This window comes from Apteryx mantelli, chromosome 18, assembly GCF_036417845.1.
Source record: "Apteryx mantelli isolate bAptMan1 chromosome 18, bAptMan1.hap1, whole genome shotgun sequence".
Lineage (NCBI taxonomy): Eukaryota > Metazoa > Chordata > Aves > Apterygiformes > Apterygidae > Apteryx > Apteryx mantelli.
The window spans coordinates 8,021,888-8,038,388 of NC_089995.1; the positions used below are offsets into that span (position 1 = coordinate 8,021,888).

Below are 16,501 nucleotides of genomic sequence, written 5' to 3' on the forward strand. Positions count from 1 at the left end.
CAGGATTTGGCAAAAATGAAGAAAAAAAAATGCAGAACAGCCCCAAGAAGGAGTCCCAGAACATACACAATGCAAGAACAAATGTGTGCTTCTGTTAAAAATGCTGGAAGGAAAGCAAGAGGTAGGAGGAATGAATCAGAAGCAAGTTGGAGTGAGAGTACAGCACAGAAGGAAGAGCAAGTGAGACAGCAACACCGGTACACAAGTTGAACAGAAAGAAGGTAGGTTGTGCCGGTGGAGATATAAGCTAAGGAAGCAGTCAAATAAGGTCAATATGTTACCAGTATCAAGTACCAAGGAACCTCTAGGGACTGAAATTCCATTCCTAAATAGGAAGAGCATAGCATTAAGGCCAGGGTGACAACAGTGACAGGCTCTGGGAGAGACTGAGAGTGCAGAAAACAGTAATAACATCTTTGCTACTTCCTGTGATCAGAGAACATCACAGTGGGATGCGATGCAGTTAACACTGAGGCCCATCAGTGACTTCATGAAGTGACTAGTTAGGGAACACTCACAAGAGAAACAACTTTTGATTTACAGCTGCTCCAGAATAAGACTCAAACTTGGTCTTGCGCACCAGAGAGCCCCCCAGGCACACACACACAGTGTGGTGACCAGAAGATACTTGGTCTCAACACTCCTGCAGGCATAAAAGGTCTATTACAAAAGAAAACCACATAAAGATGATGCCTTTTAAAGGAAATTGGGAGAACCTGTTAGTTTGGTGACTTGTTCATTTAATCCTACATATCATTTCCCACCACCTAGCCAGCTCTCAGGACTGCAGCCCAGCCACCGTTACAGACTCCAGACACCGCCACGGCAGCAGCCTGCCATAAGCTCATCTCTCCACCTGCACGACACAGAGACAAAGCAGTTGTCTTCTGCAAAGGAAACCGAGCCATACACATCGGGGGTGGAAGTATCAGTTCTTTATTAGTGTCAGCTACAGGAACAAATAAAATTACAGAACCCAATAAATTCACTAAAAATGATGACTCATCAGCACTTGTCATTTCCTGGACAACTGAACCAGGCTGGGTTCCACATTACATTTCATAGACTACTTTCAGTGGCAAGAGGAGAACTAACTCGGGGGTTCTTACAGAGGCATAATTCTTCCATAGGGAGGGAGCAATTCTGCAAGGTTTATAATGCACACACAGAAGAAAATAGGATGGGGCATTGAAGACAAACCGGGGTAACAGTGTGGACATCATTCCAACAAACATGGTGAGGCTGCTGCTGTTCTCCTTTGAAGGCAGTGTTCAAGGCTCTCTCAATCCTCAAGTCTACACAAAAAAAAACACACACACAGAGAACCCACATAAGCAATTTTCAACTGTTAGAGCAACAATCTAACCCAGACAGAAGTTCACAGGTCAGCTCTGCGCTTGGATTAACACAGTTCCCTTGTGATCACAAACCAAGAACATGTCATCTTCAAGAGGGGCAAGCAAGTTTGAATTGCCTGTTATTGATCAGGAGAGCTGACTCTTCTGCTGGAGGGACAGATTCAGTCCGCACAGAGGAGCTCCAACCTTTACAGTGATACCGACTGACAAGATTCTGCAGCAACACAGGGAAATCCCAGAAGAAGTTATGTCAGTCCCCACTAGACCTACAGAAAAGCAATATCCTTTCCTTATGTTGCTTCCTGGCTTCACAGCTTGTCTACATAAGGAAAAAAAAAACTCCTATAGAACTATGTCTTTGCAGTACAATTATGGAAAATGAAGGGTGAATTAATTAAATGACTTAAGAAGTGGAATATTACAGCCAAAAATACTTATATTGCTCTTCAAGCCTTACTTGGTCTGGACACAAAACCCAGAGCCAGCAACCAGGCACCCTGAGCACACGGCAGCTCCCGTACGGCTCCCCACACCTACCACGAGTCACTGCAGGAACGCTGCAGCGCTGCTCTTGTGTGACGTCTCAGTAGCCTGGTGTGCTTGGAGAACAGCAACAGCTTCCTCGATCTAACAGAGCAGAGCATAAGTTGGGAGAATAAGTTTAGCTGCTCTAACATCAGGGGTGCACTGCACAAGAAATGCAACATTGCAGGTTCCCGCTGTGGCCTTCACACAAACCCCACTTCCAAGAGGTGGGGAACTTACCTAAACTGCCAGGCCTTTCCCCCCCTTCTACCAGGAGAAGGATTAGCCCACAGACCTTTTCCATTTCCTCCCTAAGGAAATGCCGGGGCATTTCTCCTTTTTCTATAGAACTAGGAAGCAGCCAGAAAGAAATTAAACTCTTAATAGATGAAGCTGCCTGACACCACCCAGCAAAGCCCAGGCTCTTCTGAAAAATGACAACAAAAGGGTGAAAGTGAATTCTGCCTTCAAGAAGCAACAAGAACATGCAATCAATTGACAGTGAATGTTTTGATGGGAACCAGAAGCTAACTCTTCCCCAGGAATAGGAAGTAAACAGAAGAAATGCTGCAAAGAGGCAGCATTCACCTGTCTTCTTCCTCAGGAAGAAGAGCATCTCTATCTCAATCTAAGAAGCAATGCTCACCCCACCCTTCCTCTCTCAATTCCTACCCACCTCCCAACCACTCTCAGAGCTAGGCCCAGGCTTTCGGAGGGCTGCTCCAAGCGTCTCCTTTTGCTGGAGAAGGGCAGGCACCCTTACACGTGGTGCCATCAACCTGGGTTCATTATTGCTCTTCATCTTTTGCTTTAGAAAGAGCAAGTAGCTGTCCTTTTACGGACATGAACATCCTTGGCCCAGCCACTCTTTACTGCTCACAGCACCGCTTCGTCCTTTGGGACGTGATTTGTTCAGGTGCCAAGCGCCTCCTACCTTGGAGCGCAGGGAATCTGGGGACTCCAGCAGAAGCAGCAGCTCAGAGTTGTCTATCTCCAGCAGCATCCCGGTGATCTTGCCGGCCAGCGAGGCATGCATCGCGTGGATCAGAGGGTAGAGGCGCTCACCTGCTCCAAACACCAGCAAGGACATCAGTGAGCGTAGCTACGCAAGTGCTGTCCAGCAGTTCCAAACCCAACACAAGCCCTCCTGCCCTCCCAGTAGCACTCCAGCTCTGTCCTTTCAACTTAGAATGGGAAAAACCACAACTCACAAGCAAACTTACTGCAGCATGTTGTAGCAGCACTGTTCGTAGGCAAAAAGCATCCAGCCCCACTGATACACCCCCTTACAAGTGGGAGAGGTAGCCCTACGTACTGGTCATGCTTATGAGAAAGGAATTTATATTAGGAAATGGGTGCAGAGGAGGAAAGGCAGCAGCTTGGACTAGGCAGGGACCGTGCAAACTGCCCTCCTCCCTGCAAGCTCAGCCTCCAGCAGGCAGGTTGTGTCACTGCAGGATTCCTACCACATGCAGCTTTGCACAGGGCCAAGGTGTCCCGGCATAGTATAGCACATGCCTCCTCCTTCCCCACAAAACTGCTGTTCCCAGGCCTCTCCTGGGCAGAGGCGGCCAGTGTTTCAAGCTTGCCTGGTGCAGAGAGCGTCCGCAAAGGTGGAAGCTGCTGGGTAAAAGCGGACAGCAGCAGGCGCTTGTCGTGGGAGTGGAGCCCATGCCTGCCTGCCTGCCAGGATGCACGTGAGGGGGCCTATTTTGGCAGGAGCAGTTTCTTCCCAGGGAGAGAAGAACCGGTTCATGACCTGCTATGTTTTTTTGCCTGGGCAAGTGCCCAAGGAAGACAGACAGCAAGGAAACCTCCCTGCAGCAATGGGAGTGCTCCAGCTCCCACGCCGCAGACACCAGCTGCTCCGTCAGCAGGAAGGCAGCCACCACCCAGAGCCCAAGGACTGCTGCAGAGGCCTCCATCGGGCACAGGCAGCCGAGCTGACCCGCACCTGCGTGACCAAGCCATTCGTCTGCTCCTGACAGCAGCAATGCAGCATGGCTCAGAGTTTCAAAGAATCTCAAATACTCCTGTGTCACCTGGCACCACCGGCAGAATAAAGCTCTGCCTCTGCTGCAGAGCTTGGCAGACACTGTTCTTGCTGCCAGGTGGCTAATACCGCTGGGGAGCTGTTTGGCTTTTTCCCAAATCCCCCTTCATAGCCTGGATTTTAAATGCAGTACAGTATCAGAGCAGTCCTACAAAGGCTTACAGCCTCTCCTAGCAGCTCAGTTTTCCCTGATGCCTGCAAGTCTGTGTCCCGCAGGCCTGCCATGCACAGCCCCACTCAGGCAGCTGGATGTACTCCAGGGCCCCCTCCAGCAGCGCAGCAGCACCCACCTATCATTTGCTTCTGCTCCTGAGGAGGGGCTGCTGCAAGCATGGACGCTGTCAGTGGCTCCTGCCCCTGAACGTGCACAGCAGGCTCTCCGACCTGGATAAAAGCCATGGAGAACAGCAGCAGTCAGAAAGGCTGGAAACGATGTGCAAGCCAGCTGGCATGCACTGGGGTTACTATGCAACAAGGGCTGCAGAGATCTATTGCAGAAAGGCAGAGGAAGGCAGGACAGAGCTGCTGCGTTATCCTAGCATCTAGCTCTCTGCAGGAACGGTGCTGGGCCCCACATGCAATGGGGCATTTTGCCTCTCAGAGCTGCTGATGCAGGCTCTGCCACTGCCTTTCTGTATCCAGACTCCAGCTTTCCTGAAAGCTGGAGCCAAGCATCATGGCAACACAGCTACAGGACCTGGATCTTTAAGCCTAGCTAAGCAGGCAGCCCCCGGGGAAAGTCCCCATGGCACCGATGATAAACAGAGCTGCAGGGTCCCTAGGGCCAAGGCGGAGGTTGAAGTCTATCCCGCTCACCTGAGTGGGGCCAGCATTTCTCTCCGGGGACAGCTACACCTAAGGCAAAGCCCGTGAAGCCGTTACCTGCTGAGCTGACATGGACGTCACGTTCCCCATCGGCTGGATGTTCCTCACGGCCGAGGAGTACTTGTACTGCTGCGCGCCCCGCGGCAGGGTGGGCGAGGAGGGCACTCGAGCACTGACTGTCTGGGTCCCTATGTTGGCTGCAATGCAGACAGGAGCATTCGTAAGGAAGGGTCAGTTAAATACACATCTGCACCAAGACTTAGCAGGCCAAAGCCACGAGGGCAACACGCTCAGCAAGATGGCCTAAAGCTCCCTGCTGGGGCTCCAAGTGGCCCAGAAGCTGCTCCCTCAGGGCAAGTGGGGAACTGTCCTGCCCGCTGGATCCTGGGGGTTGCTTGCTTTTGAGTAGAGAGAGCTGGCAAAGGCACCTATGCCTTGTCATCTTGCCTAGAAAAACACCCGTCTACTTCAGCAGCCAAAGAACAAGCCAGTGCCCCACGGAGGACTGAGATGCAACAGCTAAATGCTCCTGTTCTCCCTGCTGCCAGCCCAGTCTCGCTTTCCTTGCGCGGGGATATGAAGTTAAAAGAAAAAAATAAAATAAAAAAAACACAGGGGCAACAGGTGCAAAAGGAGAGATGAAGGAACGATCGGGGACATCAGCAGGCAACATTCAATCTAAGACAGCAACAAAACCACCCAGCTCCCAAGGGAAGCAGCGCAGTCTGCAACCAGGCAGTGCCCAAGTCACCAGGGGAAGCCCCATCGCCCTCCCTCTGGCAGCACCTCGGCTGCAGGGACCCTGGCAGGAGAAAACCCTCTCTGGTACCCGCCCTGCCTGCTTCAACAATAAAAGGGTCAAAGCCAAAAAGAGAAGCTGGGCTAAAATCGCACAAAGATGGGAGGGCTGTTAGTAGATGTGCAGTCCTACCAGATGGTCCCACCTTTCAGGGGACCTCAGGCTTTTACCTGCTCACCATGTGCATGGCCTCCACCCCACACTATTTATGCCTCTCCTCAAATCCTGCCTGCAGAGGAGATGGGAAGAGCAGTGACCTACTTGCACACATCCTCCAATCTGGGCCTACACGGCTCAGCAAGCCTCCTTGTCACTCAGGCTAACATGAACAGCAGAAAAGTAATGGGACAGACAAGGGACTGAAGTTCTTCTGTGGGTCTCAGGGTAAGGTATACTTGTCTTGCATGTAGTATCCACTCAAGCAACTCAGTCAACATCCCCTCCCGGGGCCTGCAGAAAGCACAGCCACATCTTGCTGGCAGGATGGACAGGACACTCCTGGTTTGGTGCCTTGGTCACACAGGGACAGCTGCACCAAAGCAAGGCACAGGGGAGATGTCAGCAAGATCTGTTTTTCAGACCATAGCCCCAAACACCTCTAACATGAACATGCTTTATTGGAGTCTCACAACCTTGGCAGCTGTTCAGCTAGAGCAGCTAAGAGCCTTTGCTTTAGTCCAGGAGGTCTTTTCACAGTTTGTCTCTCTCAACCTTAGTCTGAGCACTGTCTAAGCCACCATGGCTACACCATCATCTTTAATGAATGCACGTAAGGAGAAGCATCAACCTTAGTCTGAGCACTGTCTAAGCCACCATGGCTACACCATCATCTTTAATCAATGCACGTAAGGAGAAGCATCAAACAAGACCAGTCTACTTATCATAGACCTGCTCCATTACCTGCAAGACCACAACCTTCCCCCAAAGTTGCACACATTTACTACAGACACTGCTCCACTGCTCCAGTCCCATGACAGAGTGCACCATCTGGACTCCTCCACGATCAATCACACAAACCGATCCATCTTCAGAGGCGGACACAAGCTTGTAGCAAACACCCTTGCCAACATGCATCCGCTATGGCGAAGTCCAAGCCAGGTCCTTCCTCCACTCACCCACTCTCTGGGCCTGGGGGGGCACGCGAGGCACTTGGGTGGATGCCTGTCTCATGGTGCTGATGTTGGACAGCAGGCGCCGGGGTGGTGCAGCAGCCCTCAGGATCGGGGTAGCTGCAGGATACGCTGCTGTAGAGATGGAGCACAGTTAACAAAGCTTGCTGTGGCGGAGGCATGGAAGGAAACGTGCTGGGAAGCATCTACTGGCTGGGGAAAGTGTGGGACTGCCTTGTCTCTGGGGTCAACCCAAACTGCTCTTCCTCCCCATGCCTGTCACCAGTGACCATGCACCAAGACACCTGACAGTTCTCCAGGCAATGGTTTCCCACAGGTACACATTTTGTGCCGTTTTTAGAGACCTCAATCCCTAAACTAGCCCAGCACCAGAGAACCAGAGAGAAACCAGACTGGAGTAGCTCTGCTCTACACACCCAGGGAGAGACAGACTCACTCACTAGGAGGCCTGGAGGGCTGCGCACTCCAACGAGTGGCAGGGCGGACTGGGACAACTGGGCTGGGACTGTAGAAAGTAGCTCTGGTTTGTGGCTATGAAAGGAGAACACATTATCCAAGGTGACTTGTGAGCAGAGGCAAGTCAGATCTAATGCAGAGTGTCTCAGCAGCCAGCGCACGTAGACAGGCAAGCCGAGACCATGCTCTACAGTGTGCTGGAGTGTTTTAAAGATCCGCTTCCAGTCCTGCTGCCTGGATTCATTCCCTCCAGTGATTCCATTTATCTCCTCCCCGTGTGCTTTTGTACCTCTATAATCCTTCTCCTTCCCTCAATTTCATTAGGGACTCTTCTTCCCCACGCTCCTACCCTTCTACCACACTTCTCTGCACCCTCCTATGATAAGCAGGCAGTGGGCTACTAAATGCCCAGACCATTGCCCAGACCACCCACAAACCACCAGCCTTTCTGGAAGTCCGGCCGCTTACTCCAAAGCCTGGGACTGTGCCAAGCCAACATGCACTCCACGCCTGTGCAAAATGGCATACGTGACTTGGCCTGCGACTAGCCTGTGCAGCACAGGGCACACCAGAAGCTGTCAGTTAATCAAGGAGGCCAGGTGAGATGAGGACACTGGACCTACATCTCCATCAGGGGACCAGGATAATTCTAATGGGGAACGGTTATACTTCAGAGCAGTGTGCGGGTACCCTGTTCTGCCCAAGCCCACCACCTCCAGCATGGGCACCCAAATTTGCCAGGGCTGAGGCTGCCCGTGCTGAGGCTGTCATTTGGGAATGCGAGAAGGGACTCACCTGAGGGATGGGGGGTAGGAAGTACCCTGCCGGGGGTTGGAAGGAGCCAAGGAGAGGGCCAGGTAGGGCCCTCATGGTGGCTAATCTCTGCATATACTGGTTAGTGAGAATTGCTTTCCGTTCTTCTTTTCTTTGAGCAAGTGCAACGTAGAGAGGCTTAGTGCTGACGATCCGTCCATTCATTTCCGTCACGGCTTTGGTAGCCTCTTCTGGGGAGGAAAAACATACAAACCCAAACCCTTTGCTGTGTCCACCCTCTGTCATCACCTAAAATTGGATTAGAACAACACAACTAAGTGCACAGATCACCACATGCCATCCGCGAGTCACAGAGTGGTCAGGGGGGACGCGCGGCACACGGCCTGCAGCACGAGAGGGCACCAGGCTCTCCCGCGCCAGGCTGGCGGCAGGACCTCCAAGCTGGGGCATGAGCGACAGGCACCCGATTGCATCTGCCACAGGCAGGATGGGACAGCTCGACACGGGGCTGGGCTGGAGCTCACTCCGAGCCTGGCTGTGTGAGGCTGGCAGGGGCTGCGCGCGCTGCAGCTCTGCTGAGATTTCTCCAGGGTGAGGGAAGAATTTGTTCAGATGAAACGCATTCATTTGCTAAAACGAAGATGTTTCAGCCTGGGCCAGCCCAAGATCTGCAACCTGCGATCTTTCACAGGGGTCTGTGCCAAAGCCTTGCCGGACCCCCAGGCCAGCAATGCTCTAGCACCTAATGCCTTCGGAGCAAGGGTTATGGATCAATGCAGCACCGTACCCTGCTTGAGGGCCAGACACAGTACGTGTTTCTCACAGCTGACAGGTATTTGACCTTAAAGCCAAACCATTCCTCTGCACCCACACGCACAGCCTTCAGGAAAAGCACTTCGGTAGCAAGACTGACACTTTTACACTGTTCCAGAAACCAAAATGCCAGTCTGTCAGCCAGGTAAACTCTGCCCTCCCCAGATCCAGCTGGCTTGGGGATCATTTCCATTTGTACAAATATGTCACCTTGCTCCTGAACTATGCAAGAAGCTGTGCAATATTCAGAATGATGCAACTTTAAGGTCCCATATCCTGCAATTCATCAGGGCTGGGATAACTCAGTAAAATTACAAAGGCTCTGTGAATTAATAAACTTCAAGGCAGAGTTGGATACAAGTGACACATGATCCTTTGTACTTGGCTCAGGGTACAAACCATCAGTGGGGGATTATAACTCAGCAGGATGATAATCCTGATCCCTTTTAAAGGGCATCGCGAAGGGCTGAGCACAACGGCTAGTGAATCCCCAGGAGCCCTAGCGACAGCCCAGGTCTCTCACCTTCGCGCTGGTGATGGTGCCATACGGAGAGAACTCCTTCCTCAGCCTCTCGTCGTCTATTCCATCGTCCAGGTTCTTCACATACAAGTTGACCCCCTGCAAACAGGCAGAAAAGCAGCTTAGGTTCCTCCCAGAAGTACAGCAGGCTCCCAAAGTTTACAACAGCTTTTGAAACTGATGCATGTACCCTCAGCAGCTTAACCTGAGGGTGGGACAACCCACAAGTACATCCTCTCCAGAGAATCACTGACTTGCAGAAGATGAGCCAGGACTGCACACATGCTTTGCTAATAGGCGAGATGCACTGAGTGAATAGGGCTCAGACTGTTGCAATAAAATTGCTCCAGGACCTCAGGAAGCCTCCTAATTTCCAGAGTAACATTTTAATTTCTGGAAAAAAAGAAGGCCTGCTTGTTTGCCTGCCAACATCATCCTGGGTTTAGAGGTCTCCTCCCGATACTGCTTCCCTATAGACCAACTAGTCTGTTTTATTGCATAAATGACCCAGCACATAGATCTGTTCGGGACAGCCCTGAACTGTCTCAAAGCTGAAGATATTCACCAATGCCCAGCAGACATCTGTGGCGGGAACCTGCAGGATGGAGCAGCTCTGCTCTCCTCCCCTTACCTGGTACCTGCTCACTCTCTCCTGCTTGATCTGCTCGAACTTCCGTTTCAGCTCGCTCTGGCGCTCCAGCCGCTTCTGGGCTCGGCCCACATACACCATCCGCCCGTTGATCTCCTTCCCGTTCATGTCAGCCACAGCCTGTCAGCGGAGGAGACGGCTCTGAGCACAGAGGGAAGCCATTGGGCCCAGCCCTGCTCTTCACCCACCACCACGGCCCAGGCCCACCACAGCTTTGCTCTTGCAGAGCAGCAACTCGTCCCTCTGCGAGGACTTGCCCAGGCAGGGTCTGGCCATCCAGACACCCTTGCCAATACTGATACCCAGACAAGCAAGAAGCCAGTGAACTTTCCACCCTGGGACACTGGTGGGCAGTGGCATCTTAGCAGGTGACAAGCTCAGGGCACTGGTCTGCTGAGACAGCACAGCCAGGCAGAGGAGCTGTCGACCAACTCTCCAAAGCAAGGAGCCTCTTGCCTTCTGGGCTTCCTCATGCTTCTCAAAGTTGACAAATCCAAAGCCCTTTGAGCGGCCAGTGTTGTCCATCATGACTTTGACACTTAGTGTCTTTCCTGCAACAGAAAGAGAAGGTATCAGCCTGAAGAAGGGTGTCCACTGAGGGGACGCAGCAGGCACACAGAGCCCGTGCTGGAGCAACAAGCAGAGCCATCACAAGAAGCCAGGCCAGCAAGGAAAGAGGAGGGCTGCGGCGGCACAGAACAGCCGAACAGCAGGATAACCAGCAGGATATGGATACTCCGCTCTGATGTGGGAGAGGGAGGCTGCGTGTTGCAGTGGAGACAGCCCCTCACCAGCAGGAGGAAGGCAGCATTTAGGGAGCTGCAGGTGCTGGCAGGGCAGGGCAGCAAGGCCCCAAAAGGAGTTGTGGGGTCAACTGAGGAGGGACTACACAGCTGTCGCTTAGAAACCCTCTTGCAGGAGACACTGAAATGAAAGGCCTGCGCTCTGTTTTTAATGCTAGAAGCCTGTGTAATACTGACTACATTTTGGCATTTCAGTTTCTTTGGCCAACACACCAGCTCAGATAGCCTCATGTCCTTAATATGCGAACACACAACTTGTGGGTACCTTCATACAAACCCAATGCATCCGAGCTAGCACCAGCCAAGCATGGACAGCATGGTCTGTGCGCTGGCACAATGCTAAACTCTGTCCTAAGAGACACTAGAAGTTCGAACTGAAAAAGCAACTTTTGCTTTAAATTCAGACTCAACAGCTTTTATTCCTAGGGCTCCTATGACCAGACTGCAGTCTGGTTTCAAGAAAGTTTCAAGAAACTTTTCTTACCCATGAGGTAAGAACTTGTTTAGGGATGGCACCCAATAGAAGCTATCCTCCACCATGGCAGGAAAGGGCACGTAGCATCCTGACAATTTAAGTCACTGCAGTCCTTTGGCTATGTGCTGTTTAAGCAAACCAGATCCCATAAGCAAGAGAAGGGGCACTGTATTCAGTCAAGCGTTCTCCCGTGTCTTTCTTTGCAGTTGCCCCAGCTCCAGCTTACCAGACATTAGGATGTTTTGCTCCAGCAACTGTACTCACCAAACTTGGAGAATATTTCCCGCAGTCTGTCGTCATCCATGTCATCCCCAAAGTTTTTGATGTAGACATTGGTGAATTCCATTGCCCTAGCCCCAAACTCCGCCTCGCGCTCTTTGCGGGATTTAAAATGGCCAACAAATCTGCAGAAAGCAAGCAAAGGAACATGAAACCCTCCACAGCCTCTGCAGAGGGAGGACAGACACAGGGCATCCATCTCGGTACAGGCCAGGAGAGACCCTGTCACCTTCAGCAGTGGTTTGGTCATTGGTAATTCACCAAGTCTTTTGCATCCAGCAGCTCCAGCAGGTCTCGCCTGGGTGCTCCCCCTACACAGACTCCACTTGGCACTACTGAAACCGGGAGAGTGCTAATAAAGGGAGTAGTCCCATGCCAGGCACAGCTGGGGGCTCTCCCCCTTCAGGAGGCCCCAAAGGGCCCAAAGAAATGCCACCACGTGCAAGGTGTCTTCCTCCGAGGTATCCCCACGTCCCTTTGGTAGCTGCTTGCATTTGTGGAAGAGGAGACTTACAGAAGCAGCCCACGAAATCGAAGATGATGTAGTGTAAGCAGAGGGCCGAAAAACACCAAAACCTCTTCCTGCCCCAGATTATCTGACCCCAAAAGCCGAGAACCAGGACAAATGCCTGCAAAGCAGTGCTGATTACACTGCCTCAGCAGTAAAACACAGCCCCATGTCGGATTCCTTCCCCTCAGCCAGGAAGGACTCCAAACCGCTATTGCACTCGCATCAACGTTAACCATGAATGACTCAGTGCTCAGGAGAGCACAGGAGCCAAAGCAGCTCAACAGGGAAAAGCAAAAAGGGGGAAGGGAAGAGATGAGACACAGAAAGAAGCAGGAGGCAGGAACAGCAGCAGCCTTCGCAGGGCACATGTTTGCTCCCTGAGCACGCGCCAAGCAACCAGAGCCGGCGAGATCAGCGCCAAGGGCAGACCCACGGAGACACTCCTCCTCCACTTACACCTTCCGGTCGTTGAGCAACATCCCGTTCATGGTCTCAATGGCTCGAGTTGCTGCCTCGTGAGTCTCAAAGTGAACAAAGCCGTAACCTCGGGATCCGTTTTCATCACAAACCACCTACGAAAGCAGAGCAGAGAGAGTGAGAGGGGAAGAATAAAAAGAAAAGGAGACACACACTGGCTTTCCCCACCTTGGGCCTGAGCAAGTCCCAGGAAAATCCACCCTCCTTTTCAAGGAGCAGTCAGTCTCCCTGACATCTTGCCGGAAGCCCTGCCAGGACACGCACCTCGGCCTCCAGCAGCAGGAGCATTTTATGTTGTACCTAAGAGCTTCCGGCTAGCTGAGGCCCGAGTGCCATCGACACACAGAGCTCAGAAGGGCCCACAGCCTTCTTGTACAGGGACCAGCATAAATAAATAAAGCTGCCCCTTCCCACATAAAACACAGAAACTTTTGGCTTCTCTTCAGGCACAGGGTGGGAATTTAAAGGAAGTGAAACAAGAACATAAATTTCAACCGGTCGGAAGATGCTGCCCAAAATACTTAGGAAAGTCCTGTAGGAAAGTCTTGGTTTTTGCAGTGCACACCCTCCCACACACCTACCTTGCAAGACAGGATGTTTCCGAATGCTGAGAAGGTATCGTACAAGGCTTTGTTATCAATGGAGTCATCCAGGTTCTTGATGAAGACGTTTCCGACCCCTGACTTCCTGAGCCCAGGGTCTCGCTGGGACCACATGATTCGAATGGGCCGGCCTTTGATCACTTCAAAATTCATGGTGTCCAGGGCTCGCTCGGCTGGCAGAAACATGCACATTTGACAGCAAAAAAGTAAACGTAAGGGGAGAGGGGAACATAGTACAGACACTTCCCTGTCCACATCTTGCAGCAGCTGAGACAGGCACAAGAATCTGGGATACTGCTGGACAGAAGTTTAACTTAAAGCAGAAAAGCAATTTGACAAACCCAGCACTGCCCGTTCCAGAAACGCTGGCAGCGGTGCCAGGCAGGGGGTCTGCTGTCACCACCTCCACACCACCAGCCACACCAGCCCTTTCATTTTCATCTTCCTTGGTAATGATGGACAAAGCACAGACTCCCACAGGCTCATTCATTTCACTGCAGTTTCAGGTTTGGCAGCTGCCCAAGTCATTTGTGCTGTACAGAGTAATGGATTTTGGTCTCCAGGGCAACTAGGCTCACACCTTCCCATTACTGCTGTCTCACTCTGAACTACAACAGCTTCCAGGTTTTCTGCCGTTCACTTCAGTATTGCTGCAGTTAGGAACAGCCCCTGCCACCAGCGGTGGTGTTGAGAAGAGGGGCCTCGCTTCTCTGCGGCTGCAAGCTGGCATGCTAGCGGGCTGCCCTGGAGGAGGGCTAACAGCCATCAGGATCAGCAACCAGGGAAATCACCGAGCCCCGTTTTTCCACCACCTGCCCTTCCCTCTCTTGCATCACCCCAAACCCCAAGTTGTAAAGAAGTATCACCATCAGGGTTGCGTTGCACGGAGCTTACCATCCGCAGGCTGCTGGAAGTTTATGTAGGCGTAGCCCAGCGATCGGCGCGTGGCAACATCCCGACAGACCCTGATGGACATTATCGGCCCAGCAGGCGAGAACTTCTCGTAGAGCATGGCTTCAGTCACATCCGGGTGGAGGTCTCCCACGTAGAGAGAGGCTAACGGATATCCGGGGCCACTAGCATTCATGGTCGACCACAAAGCTTAACTGCGAAGGAAGACAGACCCAGTTACTCAGGGGCAGCAAGAGCAGTCTCCTCTGCAAGCAGAGCAAGGGTTTTGTATTGCTTGCAGCGACCATGGACTGCTAGAGCAGATCCCTGCCTGCTGCCCAAGCCAGAGTTGGTCCTACTACAGCAATGGAAACCATGCATTTCCCACCAAAGTCAGGAGCAGGAACGCACCAAGGACACTACAGTTCAAGTTTTTCAGAGACATTTCAATATTGGTGCAAAAGCCAAGCTGGAGTGACTTGCACAAGTCACAAACCCCCCACACCTGGGGACCGGCAGAGAGACACAACACATGCTCTGCACACACTGACTCCTTCCCTTCAACACCCAAGCACTGAGCTAAAGAAATAAATGGAGCTTCAATCCTTAGGAAGGAAACAGCCCTTCCCCACCGCACACTTCCATTTTAATCCCTTCTAGACCATTCTTCCCTCCAGCCTGTTCTCCAGGCAGAGCAAATCTGAGGAACGTGTATCTGCTTTGATTCAATGGAGGTTCCCTACCAGGGAACCAACTTTCCCAGGGCAGCCCTAGAACCTGCAACGCTGCTGCTGGTCGCACTGCTGTGGCCACCAGCCCCAGCACCTGCTCCCTGCAGCTGTCCTGGTAGAGAACAAGGCAAATAGCACACATCTTCACCCAGGACCTCCCAGGGACCATGTCCCAACTTCTCAACTTGCTAGCAAGGACAAAAAAAGCAGGTAAAGTGGTGTTCAGTCTCTCATTATCATTAATTGGGTATAAAACTGTGTGTGAAGATGTCAGTCACCACCTGGGATACAACGAGGTACTGTTTGGAAAACAGAAGTGCAGTTCCTGACCCTAGAAGTTTATGAGCCAATCTTCGGAGCTCTTAGCTTAAAGCTCAAGAGATCACAGTTGTTAAGATGCCCTATTGATACTCAAAATAAATGCAGGTGCATAGCAGAGGTGCATCCAAGGGATTCCTCAGTCGGGGGAGGTGACAACCACGGGTGAAGGGGGCAGAGCCGTGCCCCGGCTCCGGGGCTCAGCACCACGAGACAGCACTGCGCTGCACACAACGGGGCAGCACCTCCCGAGGACCTCACACAAGCAACGACAGCAAAACAAACGCAGGCTCAGAGAGCAAACGCAGCTCTTCCCCGTGGCTGGGGAGACAGGGAGCAAGGAATTAAGGCAGGAGAGGAGGAAGGCAGAGCGGGGAGGACTGAGCACAAACCCGACCCGGCGCCGAGACGCAGAGCTGGCAAGCGAGCGCGGCTGGGCCGCGGCCTGGCCCGAAGCGGCAGAAACCCGCGGGCGCGGAGGAAGCGGAGACCCGGCCCGAAGCGGGGGGCACCCGGACACCCGACCCGACCCGACCCGCCGGGGGGCGGCAGGAGGCCAGCCGCTCTTCCGCGCCTCTCCCGTCCCACGGACGGGCCGGATAAACAACCGGCCCCGCAGCCGGGAGCGGCCACCGCGGGTGCTGGTGCTGCTCCGGGCGGCGAGGCGGCGGCAGGAGCCCCGGTCGCGGCCCCGGTCCCGGTCGCGGCCCCGCACTCACGCCGAGCGCTCCGGCGGCGGCTCCGCTGGCTGCGCCGCTCCCGGCTGCCGGCAGCGCCGCCTCTTGCCGCGGCGGCCCGGGGCGGGCCGGGGGCGGGCCGCGACCCCCCCCGCCTCCGCCTCCGCCTCCGCCTCCGCCTCCGCCTCCGCCTCCGCCTCCGCCTCCGCCTCCGCGGGGCTGCGCGCGGCGGCCGGGGCGGGGCGGGGCGGGGCGGAGCCGCCGGGCTGCCCGCGGCGCGCGGCTGCGCCGTGCGCGGAACCGGCGGAAAGGGCGCTTGGCCCCGCGCGGCGGCGGCGGCGGCGGCGGCGGCGCGGCCTCTTGCTGCCCCCGCAAAGCCGGCAGCCCGCAGCCCGCCGGGTGCGGAGCTGGCTGGCGCCTGTAGGCAGCGCCGCGCGCTCCCGGCGAGGCAGCAGCTGCATTCCCTGCCTCTGGAAGCTGAACTTAAAGCAGCCGTTTGCTTTCCTCACGTGTTTTAAAATAAAGAGCAAGGGAATGATGTTGCATTTTACCGCCCAGCACTGAGGAGCAATCACTCTGCCAGTGCTGCATGTCCCGCCCCCATACTTTAGGAAGGCACCTGCACCTTCTCGGAGGTAATTCCCTGAAGAAGTTGCCTAAGAAATACAGGCAAGGAGCAGGTAAGATATCCACAGCTAACTACAAGTCCCTCAGCATTAGACACTCACGGGCTCCTGAACTCTCCAGCAAACTCCCTCGACACCTACCAAAGACCCACAGCATGCAGAACATGGTCTCTAACGTTACCTTTTGCCTGGACTGCACACAACTGTTG

General features: G+C 53.5%; 1 protein-coding gene across 1 annotated transcript; it reads right to left on the minus strand.

The window, feature by feature from the left end:
• Positions 1–920: 920 nt before the first annotated feature.
• On the minus strand, positions 921–15,752 carry PABPC1L (poly(A) binding protein cytoplasmic 1 like). The gene is made up of 16 exons (XM_067307723.1): positions 15,709–15,752; positions 13,944–14,155; positions 13,029–13,222; positions 12,427–12,542; positions 11,445–11,584; positions 10,359–10,453; positions 9,885–10,022; positions 9,257–9,352; positions 7,942–8,208; positions 7,131–7,221; positions 6,676–6,804; positions 4,819–4,958; positions 4,227–4,320; positions 2,818–2,948; positions 1,896–1,985; positions 921–1,295 (listed from the first exon to the last, which is right to left on the minus strand). The coding sequence occupies exons 2-15, from the start codon at positions 14,134–14,136 to the stop codon at positions 1,902–1,904; spliced, it is 1,908 nt and encodes a 635-aa protein (XP_067163824.1). The 5' UTR covers positions 14,137–14,155; positions 15,709–15,752; the 3' UTR covers positions 921–1,295; positions 1,896–1,901.
• Between the last annotated feature and the right edge of the window lie 749 nt (positions 15,753–16,501).